At 37.8% G+C, this 14,467-nt stretch overlaps 1 protein-coding gene across 1 annotated transcript; it reads right to left on the bottom strand.

The window, feature by feature from the left end:
• Nucleotides 1–290: 290 nt before the first annotated feature.
• RRN3 (RRN3 homolog, RNA polymerase I transcription factor) lies at nucleotides 291–13,907 on the bottom strand. The gene is made up of 18 exons (XM_063343799.1): nucleotides 13,774–13,907; nucleotides 13,512–13,621; nucleotides 12,960–13,016; nucleotides 12,240–12,329; nucleotides 12,023–12,152; nucleotides 11,466–11,525; nucleotides 10,310–10,373; nucleotides 9,770–9,839; nucleotides 7,995–8,093; nucleotides 7,298–7,393; nucleotides 6,628–6,763; nucleotides 5,557–5,687; nucleotides 4,266–4,396; nucleotides 3,715–3,899; nucleotides 3,047–3,155; nucleotides 2,440–2,592; nucleotides 1,335–1,422; nucleotides 291–671 (listed from the first exon to the last, which is right to left on the bottom strand). Exons 2-18 carry the CDS (start codon nucleotides 13,602–13,604, stop codon nucleotides 513–515), a joined length of 1,851 nt encoding a protein of 616 aa, XP_063199869.1. The 5' UTR covers nucleotides 13,605–13,621; nucleotides 13,774–13,907; the 3' UTR covers nucleotides 291–512.
• Between the last annotated feature and the right edge of the window lie 560 nt (nucleotides 13,908–14,467).

Raw genomic sequence — 14,467 nt, 5'->3', positions numbered from 1 at the left:
CAGGAAAAGCTTAAGACGTGCGTGCAAAAGAGTCACAGTCAGACTTGATTCATGGCTTCCCTGTGGTGGGATCATACCATTACTTAGAAAACAAAAACAGTCACCAGAGTCCACTTTGAATACTGACAATGGAATTCTGGTCCCCACACAAATCAGTAGTAAGAAACACCAGAACTTCACCGCTGATATATAAAACCTTGTAGAGAAACACTAGTAAACAAAAGTTTTTAAGAGTCAGGAAAAACTATAAAAAAATCCTTGTAAGTCATAAAAACCATTTCAATGTGAAATTCGTAAAATATCACCCTATTTATTCTCTAAGCTTTTCTAGCAACATATGACTTTATCATAACATATCTGTAGAAATCTGATGATTAATAAACAATAATTTTTCTTAAATGTAGTTACTTAAACATTTGCCAGTTTGGAAAGTTGAGCTAGAGTCTCTTTACAGAGAAAAAAATTGCACACAATTTTCAACCTTCTCACTTCTGACTCTCCACGTCATTACGTCATTGAGGGTACAGCACGTAACAGTCTGCAGGGGAGCCAATGCTGCTCACGGGGCTCCGGGTATTTGACTCGTAAGAATTTGGAGCAATTCCAACCACACCATCATTTTGAGGGGTTTCTCCTTTCAAAAAGTCATCATCTTCATCTTCAGAAGCACCCTGCATAAATTTAAAAGGATCAGAGAGAGCAGAAAGATACTCCAGGTCTCTATTAAGATTTGGCAGAAGTAATGAATGCTGAGACCAAAAAGGGAAATTCTAAAATAAATTCTGAAATGTTACAATAATCAAATCTGCTAATCAAACTGTTATAGGAAAGTTTATGCAACACCATGAAGTATTTTTACTGTTATCACAGGAAGGGAAGCAAAACACACTGTTTGAAGGACTGAAACACCTGACATAGGATAAACATTCTGCAAGAAGGTAAACAGACTACATAGGAGCTTTAGAAGGACATAATTCAGGATTTGTCCTGACTGGTTGGAATGGTAAGAGAATTAGAGGTACTCTCATTATGAAATATGGGAACTAAATCATATCTTCAAGTGGATTTCCCAGTGACATCAGTGTGTCCATATTCTGAGAGCGTTCATAAGCGTTCACAGTGGTCCTGTGATGCCAAACTAACTCCTCTGCAGAAGAGGGGAAAAGCGTTCTCAAAGCAAGGGTGGATCAATCCCTAAAGCTTCTTTATTTCAATCACTGTTTCCCCTAAATGTTTAGTGTCCTCACATCTACTAAATAAAATTAATCCTGCAATAGAAGCAGCTGATACAGATTTGGCAAAAGCTGAAATGTGTTTTGAGCAGGAAATATTACCTTTTTAATGGGTTTCTTCAGATTCTCAAGATCTTCAGCACTCAGTTCTTCCCAAAACTGATAAAAAGGATCAATGGTCTTCTTTGATCTTAAGTATGAATGCAATATGAGTTAATGTATTCAGTAAAAGTCGTATGTATTTCATTTTAATAACACAATACAAAATGTTTGGCATTTTGATAGCCCTCTGAAGGGTTTTACAAACTATTCAATTAACCCCTATATAATCCCCAATTAATCCCATGAAGAAATAACTCCATTTTGCTGACAGTTATAAATTATAATTTGTTTGTCTGAGGAGTTCTGATAGTCAGGTCTCTTAATTCCTAGCTGGGTATTTTCAACATCTACACTAGGCTCACAGATAAGCATAATTTTCTTCCAATTTTTTGAAGATAACATTAATAATTTCAGTAATATTATTTACTAATATTACTATATAATTTTATATAATTAAATAGAACAGATCTATTTGTATCCATTAAGATTACGAATTAATATAATTATTAATATTAATTTCTACTTCTAAGAAATGTCTCCCATGGAGACAGGTATTTTTTTGAGACAAAAAAAGTCAGAATGGTGCCGTCTAACATTAGAAAGTGATTAAAGCATCATAATGCTAGACGTTTTGAAAAGCTGCAAATAATCTATTCGCAGCTTTTCATTAAAAAAGCACTATTCATTAAAAAAGCAAGATGTTTTAAACAAGCTGACTTCTCCAATGTGATACACTCAAGGTGCAAAAAACCCAAACCAAAACAACAACAAAAATGACACCACCACCAAAGCTCCAACAAAATACATATTAGGCTAACATTACATTTTAGAGGTTGCTTAAAACAAGGAAAACTAAAAGAAAAGTCATTGAAGATATTAATTAGTCCTTCCAGGACACTGGGTCCTGTTCCTTCTTCATTGCTATATGTCACAGTGGGGGTAAATTTCAATTCAAACTTTTGACAATCTGTGTTTAAAACATGCAACTTGAAAGGTGCTAAAGATCAGGGAAGAAAGTGAACTGTAGAAACACTGGCAGTTTCTTACAGTTCTAGTTCATTATTTTCTACAACACAGAAATGAGTTGGTTATTTTTAAACTATACCTTTTGAGCAGGTAGGGATCAAAGGGGAAGAAACTGTCAAGTGGGTTAGTGCATGTTTGCACAAGGTCACCCCCAGTGCCACTCCGAACAACTGGTATAAACTGCCTATTGTTCCTCTCAATAATTGTGTAGCAGAACACCAACTGGTATTTCCTTAAAAAAGGTAATAAAGAAAAGTGAAGTATTTCTAGCACACTGAAAGCAAAGATTTCAGATGGTATTAAAAGACAAAGTTACTTTTTAACAAATATCACTTCTATTTTCCATTTTCCAACTGATACTAGTTTTCAAGACAGTCACAAGGCAAGGAGTCTGTTCTCTTCCTCTGCACTCCTATAAACTTCACCCCCAAGCAGAATCATATTGACGCCAACAAAAAATAAAAAATAATTTAAAAAATCAGTTTCACAGCACTGTAGGATTTAATTGAAACTGAACCAGAAAAAAACTTATCCTACCTAGAATATGGGCAGTGTTGTATGAGTTGTCTTGGATAACACTCAATACTGCTCCTAACAATAAACCCATGTTCTAGGTACTGTGCTGTTTTTAGATCACACACGCAAATATCTGTACCAAGCTGAAATCGAAAGAAATGAGTAGGTACCTGGTAATGGCAGCAAACAAGTTCACAACAGAGGGTATACAGATCTTCAGGGGGTTTAGCTGACACATGACAACGCGCTCAAAATTTAAACTCTGCAGATATGACAGACCTTGAAAATAAGAACAATTGACAAATATAAGTTATATAACATATAAGATGAACTCTTAAGAATTTCCAGTTTGACCAGCCTGCACCCTGCACATCACCACAGAAGCACGTCCTAGGGCAGTCTCTTACAGTAGAGATCTAGCCCACAACTTGTTCATCAGAAAAGCTACTCTAAATAACAGTAACCTGCCACAGCCCAGGAATCCTTCTAACACAGAAGCTACACTTACACATCTATTACAGGGACTGACAGAGGCACAGAGTCATCAATACAGATGATTAATTGAAGTCCACACTAGTTTTATATAGCTGGAATTCAACGTGCTCAGTAAGTGGGGCCAGATATCAATGTTGAAGAGTTATCAGCACTGTTTTCAATAGTGGGGAGGAAAAAAGCTTATTTAGCTTGGTAACCCAACAGGTATACAAGCCACCTCATTTTGTTTAGAGCACAAGAAGATAAACTTGCCATCAGATACTTTTAAATTAATCATTAGAAAACACATCAACAGTAAAACTTGCAAACGAATCCCAACACCATTCAAACCTAATATACTCACCTTTCCTTAAGTTTCCATCCAAAAGTTGCTTATGACGGAAAATAAGTGTATAGAACACCGCCTGACATGTAGAATAAAATGGCCCATGGAGAGCTACATCACAGTAAGCATTAGCCCCTGTATCCTGATTATCAATGTATTTATGCAGCCAGTTCACCAGAAGATCCAGGCACGCTTTTACTGTACTATAATTGGGGGGGGGTTGGGGGGAGAGAGAGAAAAAAAAAGGTGTAAAAAAATAGCACGAGAAGTAGTCTAGAAAAGATGTTAAACAAATATTCAAGGATCCCAATGGTTATCAGAAAATTGGTAAGAACATATAATTGTAAAAAAGGAAATTCTGTTAATGAGCTTTCTGCTTTATCTCAGCATAAAATGAATGAATGTTTCAGCACTGAAAACCCCAATCAGTGAAAGCACAAGATTTAGGCTTACTGGCAAAGCAGTGGGAACAGGAGACCAACACTCCATGTGCATTCTGTGAATTCTGTACTTAGCCTCAGCAATCATCATACATTGTTTGGTTCTGACCATATATCAAAACAACTTACACAACTGGAATAAATTTAGCTCTTGCCAAGAAGCTGCCAATGTAACTCCCAGCAGTCTGCCTGATCACTGAAGGATTGTTTGGATCATGTAGTTTTTTCCAAAGATGGTCTAAAAATGCCTCAGCCAACCCCTGGAAACAAGACACAAACAGTGTCGTCAGCATAACAGCTCATGATTTCTAAGTAATAGATTCCTAATACTCACATAATTTCCATAACCAAACCATCAAAAAAAATAATCTACCTGTAACTGTAGTAAATAACTACTCCTACACACGATGGAAGAGCATTCTTGTGTCTTTTTCTACACTTAGTTGTAAAAAGCAAATGGAACCATAAGTCTAGGAAAAAGTCAGGAACAGATACACAAGAAATGTTTAAAAACAAGAGCAGTAAGCAGGTAAACATGAAGTGACTGTTCACTGTCTCTTGTGGCAGAGGTCAGGGACATCCAATGAAAATAGCAGAGAGACGAATTTACAGAAACAAAAGTGATTCTTCACCTTAAATGGTTATATTGTGGAACTTTTTGCCACAGAAGTTAGCAATGCCAAAAATTCACATCAGTATAAAAAGCTTGGTATCACAAGATATTTTGTCCTTGAGTTTGTCCATCACGGGCTGTTACCAGGAAAGAACATCACTTTGGCTCAGGAAGTTACTGGATAGCTGCTGGAGGCTGAGAGGGTACTCTAGCAAAGCATCATAACATGCTTGCCCCATTCTGATATTCTTTCCAATACATCCACTATTAACCACTGTCAGAGACAGGGCATTAACTTAACTGGATCTCTAGCTACTCTTATGCAAAAACTATGCATGTTCTTATTTTTATATGGTAAGAGAAAGAACAATAGTTTGTTGAGAGAGACTAGAAAATGAGAGGGGGAACACACAGCAGAAATTACGTTCAAACTGAAGAGCTAACACTGACAATATCTTTGAGATAGTTTTGGGATGCTGAAGGAACTTGCTGGAGCACTGTGTCTTGGGTTCAAGGGTCCAACTAATTCTTGTAAAAGAGGTCTGCTAATCAAGTTCCTTCACACCAGCTTAGATTTCACCTGTTTGCACTTTATGAGCAACATGGGAAGAGCAACCACATAAAGAACTTGAAGAAAGGAGTAACAGAGAAGGAAAAGAAAACAGAGATACTAATGAATCCTGATGTATTATCTTCAGACTAGAATTACATCAGAAAACAACTATTTTTTGTTAAAAAAAAAAAAAGCCAAAACAAGGATGCAGAAACGACAGAAGACAATGCATTTTAAAAACAGCTTCTACTCACCAATTTAAAGCTACAGATGTAAAACATGAAATACTGTACATGACACGAAGCATGGGTTGGTAAAATGAGCTTGTCAAAAACAGAAACCAGATCCCGATACAAATCCTTTGTTCTGTTGATATCAAGCTTGCCTACACAAAAAAAACAGAACAAAATGAGCCATTTCAGTTTTTTTTTTTCCCATGACCTTATGCTGCTAAAGTGGCATTTATATCTTTCTAAACCAGTAAGAAATATGTAAAGAAATACTGTCAAGCTGACTTCCAGGCTTATCTGACACCTGGGCTTATTTGACATCTAAAAGACATTTATAGTAAGACCTTCCAGGACTTCAGTTCTACTGCTTTTTACGGTGGTGTACACGGAGAATATGTGTGCATGCATGCACACACATGTATAGAACTGGCAGACATGCAAACTTTGCAATAATGTGTTATTTCTGAAGAGCTAGAAGAAAACACTAAGAAACAAACTACCTGACTTCGTGAAGAAGATACAGCAAAATGGTTTCTAAATATTCTGTTCTAAATACATAAATCTAAGAAATTCAAACCCTTAATAAATGCCAGTGTACATTTCTTTCAGGTCTTTTCCTATAACACAAAGCCTTGCTGTATCAATTCCAACTGAGTGACATGACTGGTTGTTTTAATCTACTTACACTCCTTGAGATGTTGAAAGGATATATAATTCTGATACAAAAAGCAATGCAAATGATAAAACACTGTGGTTAATCAGAAAGTATTTCTAATCCCCTAACTTTTGCAGCACAATGAAAAAAAACCCACTATTTACCCTTATACCCTGTAACGCCACAGTTTGGATACAGTGTCATATTTATCTAACCAGAATGTCTCCAACTGAAGACTAAACCTCTAAAACCATAAACCTTTGCATCCTCTGCCAGTAACACTGGGCAGAGGTAGGAATGCAGACCGCAGCCTGCTGATGGCAGAACTCTGCCGCTAGAGGATGAAGGCTCTTATCTTGCAGCAGCAGAAAGCAAGAACTCATCTTACATTTTTCTTCTTAACAAAACAAAAAACTTGATTATAGGTCAAGTGTTCTTACCATCCACGTGGCAAACATCTTTAATATAGGAAAACAGGATGGTCATCAGAATATCAAGGCGCTCTGCAAGTGGATGGGCCATTCTCTCACTACTAGAAGAAACAACCTTGTTTCCTTTTCTTTCTTCATCTTCCTCCTGATAGATAAAATAGTAGTCATGCAGCTTTTATATACAGAACATCATAAAGACAGCAATTACAGGAAAAGTGAAACTAAATTTCCTCTTTCAGTGATATGCTACAGCTTTGTCTTTTTTAAAAAAACAAAACCAAAAAAACAACAGTATCTAATTACACACCTAATGTAAGCAAATTTTTGTAAACTAAGCCAACTACCATGAATTCTTTTATTAGCTTTATGTGTAGCTGCTTGCGCTTTTACATAATGAAATCGATTCACTGCATGTACACTGCATATTTACATGAATAAAGTCAACACATTTATTTAATTTACAACTAATCATTTGGCCAGATGTTCAGGTTTCCAGAGCTGTGTGCAGTGCAGTAACAACAAAGCAATAGTGTATTCGTACCCTATCTCAGTTTGCAGTGCAGTTAACAACAAAGCAATAATGTATTCCTACGCTGTCTTAGTTCATAGCCAACTCAAAAGTGAAAATTTTACTAAAAAAAACAACCAAAAAAACTTTTAGTAGAACAAGATAGCCAACCATGTCAAAAAGTCCCTCCTCTGTAGATTTTTCCTCACTATCAGAGTTATTAGCAGCTTCTTCAGCATCTTCAATATCTTGCTGTGGAGCACTAACCTACAGTTGCAAACAAGACATTAATTTTTGTAAGACCAGACAATAATATGAAACTTTTTTATTATTTATAGAAATGACATGAATAATTTCTAGAATATATTTTGCCCTTGACTAAATAAACATTTTAAAAGGGAATGTTATGTATGCAATACATAATTGCCTGAAACTTTACCTCCAGAATATAAGCTTTCCCCATGCTGAGTTTCTCCAAAATAAAGACTTAGTCATTTACAATCCTACTCTCCCCATCTTTTCAAAGACTGTAAATCCTTTTACTTCAAAAGAATTATAAAACAGGCCAGCCACACAATGAGAAGCACCTTCTCTGCACATGAGCGCTAATCGCCATGAAACCATTATTTTGATTCTGGCATGGAGATTCCATGCAGGGTGTTAACAGTACACATCATACAGTTACCCTCAGATGTGGGAACATCATAAGACTGGGCATGGAGTGTAGATTTGACTGGTTTTACACTCAGGATCATAAGCACTACCGCAACATACTTTTTGTTGTGCTTAACACTGAAGCATATTTAATTTCCTACGCTGTGTATTTTAACACCAAGCTTCCTTAAAACATGATACAGAACAAACTTACATCCAACTTTAACAGCTTTTCAATAATAAGCTCCAGAATTTGAAGCCTCAGAGTTGGAAGGTACACTGTAACTCGTAGCAGGTTGTGAACATAACATTCCTATAACACAAAATAAATTGCTATCTTTAATAATGTTAACAGAAAGTCTCATTTCTACCAAGGACTCTTAGAAAACAAGTTTCTTCATTTGTTATTTAAACAGGCAGAAATAGGTTTAAACAGACTGTATTCGATCTAGAATAAATTAATGTATAATCCACACATCAACTTTCAATCGTTGAACTGTGTTACCATTAACTTCTTAATCCACTATTTCCATCTAAATTTTTCTTAACTACATTTAGACAGAATGAGTATAAATATTCTATAAGACAAGTTTATTAATTCCCATAGGGGTTTAAGTCTAAACTTTCTCTACAAAAATTAAAACAAGAAGCATATTCCTCACTACATCTAGAACCAGCTCTAGTAGAACTGTCTGCAGTGAGAGTGAATACATCTTTACTTCACACTATTATGATACACAAACAATTCTAACTTCCACAGGTAAGTCTCCTCAGAGTCGTTCTGATTATAATTCAAACAGGTTAACAGACAAGTGTCCATGTGCCCACCCATGTATACAGACATGTACAAAACACAACATTGCAACTTTCATATAGCAAAACGGTCAAGTCAATACATAAAATTAAGTAAATTGCCACATTTAAGTACACCATAGTCTCTTTGTGAATATGCATTATAACACAACCTTTAATTACATGAGCACATATGATTTTTCCACAGGCTATCTGGCTTACTCAGTACCTAAGACGGATAGAGCTAGTTTAACAAGAATGTATAAATTTGAAATATTTAAGAACAATGCATGGACCATATTTTTATTACACCATTCAAACCTTGCCCTGAAAACAGAGTTATGAATTTTTTCCATGACTTACTCCTCACTGAGCTGCTAAATAAATAAGTAAATAAAAAGTTCTTCTCCTAAAAACATGCAAGAGCTATTATCCCCCTCATTTGACAGACAGGGAACTGATGCCCAAAGTTATTTAGATTTAAAAAAAGGAAAAAAAAAAAGCAAGGTATACAAAGAACTCAATTTTTTTTTCAGCACTTGATGAGTTCGAAACACAGCTCCAACTGAACTTGGCTGGCGGTGTAGGGCTCTGCCTTTCTGTAAAATGAAGTGCCAACATATCAAGTTGGAACAAGTAAATATAAAGATCACAACAAGAGCCATAACCTGTCAAGAACTTCCAGCTTGTTTTTCCACCACACGAGCCGTATACCAAAGACATAATAAAACAATTTAACACCCTACACTACTGACAACTTGGATTTCATTTATAATGTCTATTGCTTTCTGTCTGTTTATCAAATCCCCTGTTCTTCTGATAAATACTTTCCAGTTTTGACAACAAACGAGACAGGTATCCTACCGTCTCCTTACTATACAACCCTGAGATTCATCGTCAAAGAGGTCCATCTTGTGCATTGATTAAGAAAGCAATCCTGTGGAAAAGATATGCAGTTATGTCATTAAAGACTAGCATAATGCTTATGCACAAGGAACTTCAGTATGCTTGGACAACCTTATACTAAACAGACACACCCTTATAGATAAGCATGTATATATATAAAAACAACAAGAATTTTAAAAAATATACACAAAAACCTGCATTCAATGCCACCAAAACAGTTGTCAATACTACAGAGTATATTTATACATTAAAAAAACCAAGTGAACAAATAAAAATATTCGCAGGTCTTACCAGAGTTCTTTCTGATTTATTAATGAAAGGAAAGTTTTCCACAAGTATCGGCATGAGAAATTGTGGTGTCCTACAATTAAAAAAAACAAACAAACAAAAAAACCCTCAAAGTTATAGGTTATTAACCACAAGAGCAAATACTGAAACTCCAGCACTCTAAAGACAGATGGGAATAAGCTTGTTTCACAGTAACTTTATTTTAAGGTAAGCACTTGTATGAAGTCTGTTTTTGTAAGGATTACCAAACAGATAGTAAGTGGTAAACTTTCATGTGGGATTGTTAGAAGCCACTTCAAATACATTGCTATAAACATGACTTTCCCTACTTCCTGTTCCCATTAACAAGACTTTCAGCTGCTGATGCCTATGGAAATTTCATAATCATTGGATACAGCATTCCACCAGTTAGTGAATATTAGGAAAAATCATGCAATGAAATTAAAGTATTCTACTTCAAATTAAGAGAAAAAAAATTCATCAGTTCACAAGCTTTAAATCTGCAAGGAAAGGGCATATAAAACCGTGGGATCATATACTTACGAAGGAACATATCTTGCAACAGTTTGCAATGCTCTATGGCACGTATTAAAGTTTTCAGAAAGGTCTAGAGACACAAAAAAAGTACCGTTATGCATTTGGTTACAGAAAACTAAATCGGAACTAGCAAAACCAGTTCATATAAACTAAACATTTTAAAGATTCCCAAGGAAATTGCATTTGCCAAAAATATTAGCAGGGTTTTTTTGGAGGGGGGATGTTTTGGGTTTTGTTTGTTTGTTTTTAAGTTGAACTGCCTTTGTACCAAAATAAGCGTCAAAAACAATTCCAAATAAAATTCATGGCATCACAATCAATAAATTCTGAATGTGCTGACAACCCTAAGGCCATGTATTGTTGTTATACGCTCTCAGACTGAACTCTAAACTTGGAAATCCAAAATTTATCCTACAATACACAAACATTTGGAAGATATGTTAAATCCAAGTCTCTAACTAGATAAAACCTATTGAAAAATTATGCCTTATTTTCACGAGAGTCAAACAAACAGATAATTAGGCTTCTACAGCAGGTTTTTTTTATCCAAACAGTGTCACAAGTGAACAGCAGAAAAATAGTTGGGTCATCACAAGCAGAACTGAAATTTATTCCAGCATTCAAGATGAAAAAAACATGAAAATGTTTTTGAAACATTTTCAAAATTTTCAAATTCCTGAAAAATATTTAGCTGTTCATGTTATCAATAAATACACTAATTAAGAGGCATTTCTGTTATAAATATCAATCGTATTTGAGCTTACCACAGACAGACAACAACAGCAAAAAAAAAAAAAGACGCAAGAATCCCCCAAACTACCTAGTTTTACTGAGGTAAATAAAACGGAAAACAAACAACTCCTAACTTTCCTTTGGCTTTGAAATCATCTAGGAATAGGCATGTCTTCCTATGCATTCAGTCTTACCCCTGCAGATGCTGCACCAACTAGAATATTTTAAAAGTAACAAGAAGTGGGTCACCACATCACTGACTTGAGTACACGAAAGTCTTTGACTTGTGAATTTAAGGACATACTGTTTCTTAATGTTTTACATTAACTCAGCTAAATTAATTCTGTGAAAAGGGAGCAACATGCACTGTATACTTCTTTAGTAAAGCTATTACAGCAGCATATATAAGCCATGCTTCCTTAATACTCACTTTCATCATCATCATCAGAATCTGAAATATCCACATCATCTTCTCTGATGGTTATTCGAGCTAGCAAAAAGTGAGATTATATCAAAATTGTACAAATCTTACAGGTAATAGTTTCAATGCCACAGCAAACACACTGGACAACGGTCTTGATCAGGACTAAAGCATGAAAATTATCCATGAAACTTTCTAAAATAAGCAGAATCTCATAAAAAAAAAAAAAAGACTGTTTTATTCACAGAAATAGGGAGTTCTTGAGAACATCTGATATGATCCTCACTGCAGCTTTTGTTTTTTAGTAATAACAACCTCATACAGTTCATCCCTTTCCAAGACATCTTCATAAATGGAGTCTATATTAGCCACTAGAATGTGTCTTCTAAAAAATCTAGGTACAGAAAACTATCTGTATAATTCAGCTATTCAAGTTAAGAGAGCAATCAACAGGAAAAAACACTTGACCCAATAATGAACGTGTCACCCTTTATATTTATACCAAATTTATCTAGGAAAGGCATTTTGATAAGTAAACAAAGAAGATTAAGAGAAAAGTAACCTACGGGGGACAAACTGTGACACAATCATCCGGAGGCATGGCCTAAGATGGACAGTTTGCGCTGACACTAGATTGCCAAGAAAACCCAGATATTCTTCCACTACCTCTCGACTTCTTTTCAACCATGGCAGCCTCTGCAAGTAAGCAAAGATCAAGATGTTAAAGAATGATGCTTTGAGTAATAAACTCTTAACCTTCACACATAACAGACAGATATTTACCAGCAAAATGCTGACCAGCTGATCAAGCTCTTTGGTCAAATACACAACAGAAGCTCGAAATTCATGCAGCCAATTAATGATCTGGGCATCCTTAAAATAAGCAGAAAAAAAAATAGGTAACTATTTCAATAAGCAGTATTACCTATTACTAGAAAATAACAAAATCCTTCAAAGTCAAGGATTAAGACTGTTACTAGAAACTATTTTCACATTAGCACACAATAAATTTTTTTGTGTCTTCACCAATGGAAGTTCTCAAATGCAAGAATAAATGCCTACCAACTCCTAAACCAAGAGCCTGCCTGGAAGGCTTTAGTAACAGACTGAGCAAGGCACACAAACCTCACTCACACAGAACATATTTAAGAAGTGGCATTCAATATTATTTTCTTTTTGCTCTAGTTTAAGGAGAAGGGCCATTCAAGTCTTGAAATAAGAGAAATACTGAAACAGCAGCAATTCTCACTCTAGAGCAGCATCAGTAAGCATGAGACATCATTTGTCAAGATCCTGCATATAAGATATACAGGCGTATAAACAGACAATTGCTTTTTTTTTTTTCCCCATTTGGAGTTTTAATTCTGACAGTTTCCACAAAGCAAGAAGCTGTTAAATGCAGCTAAGTGTTTAAAGCAAAGGATCTGGGTAAGCACCAGAATTACTTGTCTGATGATTCCACTCAGACAGCCGAACTTTAAATCATCCAATCAAAACTCTTACCTTTATGTCTGGATCTGACAGCTGATGCTTTAACAACTCAAAATCTGTGGTCTCACCCTAGCAGGGGAAAAAAAAGTAAGTAAATAACACTCATATTTTTCCCAGCAACGAATACAGATTTCATTAACGTGTCTGAGCAACCTAATATTATTGAACAGTGGCATGAAGAACACAAGTAAGTGAGAAAGCTCATGGAAGGCTGAAGCAGCAGTAGCAGAGTGCTGTCACTGACGGACACCTGAAGCCGCTGGGTCATTTTCGGCCACTCTCCCTGCGGACACGGCTGCGATCACTTTCCACCCTCTGGCGTAAGCCAGGCTTCACATACACCCAGGATTCACTCAGGTTGACTCACAGGGGAAATCTTTTCCCTTGCACAGCAATACCGCCTGGCACATGCTGCGGCACTCAGCCGCTCTCCGGTTTTCTCCTAAGCCTTCAGACACGGTCTTGTGCGAGACGAAGACAGGGAATTACCCCCCGGGACCCAGCGCCGCGGCAGCGCACGTAGCCTGGCCGAGGAGGAGCCGCCCGCGCAGAGCAGCCAGTCACCTTTTCGTACTTCAGCAAGATGTCCGTCAGAGTCCCCCCGAACCGCACCGTCTTCCTGGGCGGGGAGCTGATGAACTCGTCCCCTCCCAGCATGGTGGCGGACGCCTCGCCTGAGGGAAGGTGAAGACGCGTGAGCAGCCGCGGGCCTCGCCTCACCCCGACCGCCCTCCCTCAGGGGCCCGACCCGCCCGTGGGGGCCCCCACCGTCCGCCGCGGCCCTCTCCTCAGCGGAGGGCCAGGCCCCGCCGCTCTCCCGCCTTGCCTTGCGGTGGCGGCAGCGCGCGGCCCGCTAGCGCGGCGAGCGCCGCCGCGCGCCGCGCCCCTCGCGCGCTGGCTGCCCGCGCCGCCACATGCCGCGGCCGGGCGGAAAGGGAGCCGTCCCTGCCGGAAACGGGTATGGCCCCGCCCTCCGCACCATAGAGAAGAGGCGGCTGGAAGGGCCGCGGCTGCTCTGGCCCCGCCGTCTGTGGTGCGGGAGGACCGAGGGAGGCTGGGGCCGGGGCGCCTCACGTCACCTCCCGGTACCGGGGGGTGGCTTGGGGTTTTTTTAAATACACCGCAACTGACTGCGTTAAAGGATGCAGCAGCGTGGCGATCGGATAATTCAAAAGGAATTAAACACTAAATACGTAAAAGCCTTCAATAATTTTTAGAGCAACCTGGATAGGTATGAATGGAAACATCCATTTTCCACACTTTTTTAACTTCAGTTGAATACATAACGTTCATTTCTCCAACCCACACAACTGGTCACAGCGGCTCACGGCGTGATGTGGCCCCAGGCCCCTGCACCACCCCAATACCCAGCTCCTGCCCGGCAGCTTGTGCCCGCAGGAGTCACAACTAACAGATTTTTGTAGAATTTACTAATAATTTACTTCCTCCCTGGAGATGTTCCTATTTAAGAAAAATAAATCACATACACCACGTTAGAACCATCTTTAGACACAGCCCAC

Source organism: Chroicocephalus ridibundus, chromosome 8, assembly GCF_963924245.1.
Source record: "Chroicocephalus ridibundus chromosome 8, bChrRid1.1, whole genome shotgun sequence".
In the NCBI taxonomy this organism is placed as follows: Eukaryota; Metazoa; Chordata; class Aves; order Charadriiformes; family Laridae; genus Chroicocephalus; species Chroicocephalus ridibundus.
This window is presented reverse-complemented; position numbering and strand designations above follow the sequence as displayed.

Excerpts from the sequence above, each read along its gene's own strand:
- RRN3 (XM_063343799.1), bottom strand. The coding sequence starts at position 13,604 with ATGCTGGGAGGGGACGAGTTCATCAGCTCCCCGCCCAGGAAGACGGTG. Across the intron at positions 11,526-12,022 it reads TGTGTCACAGTTTGTCCCCC|CTCGAATAACCATCAGAGAA; the intron begins GTAGGTTACTTT and ends ACTTTTTGCTAG. Across the intron at positions 3,900-4,265 it reads GCTAAATTTATTCCAGTTGT|TACAGTAAAAGCGTGCCTGG; the intron begins GTAAGTTGTTTT and ends CCCCAATTATAG.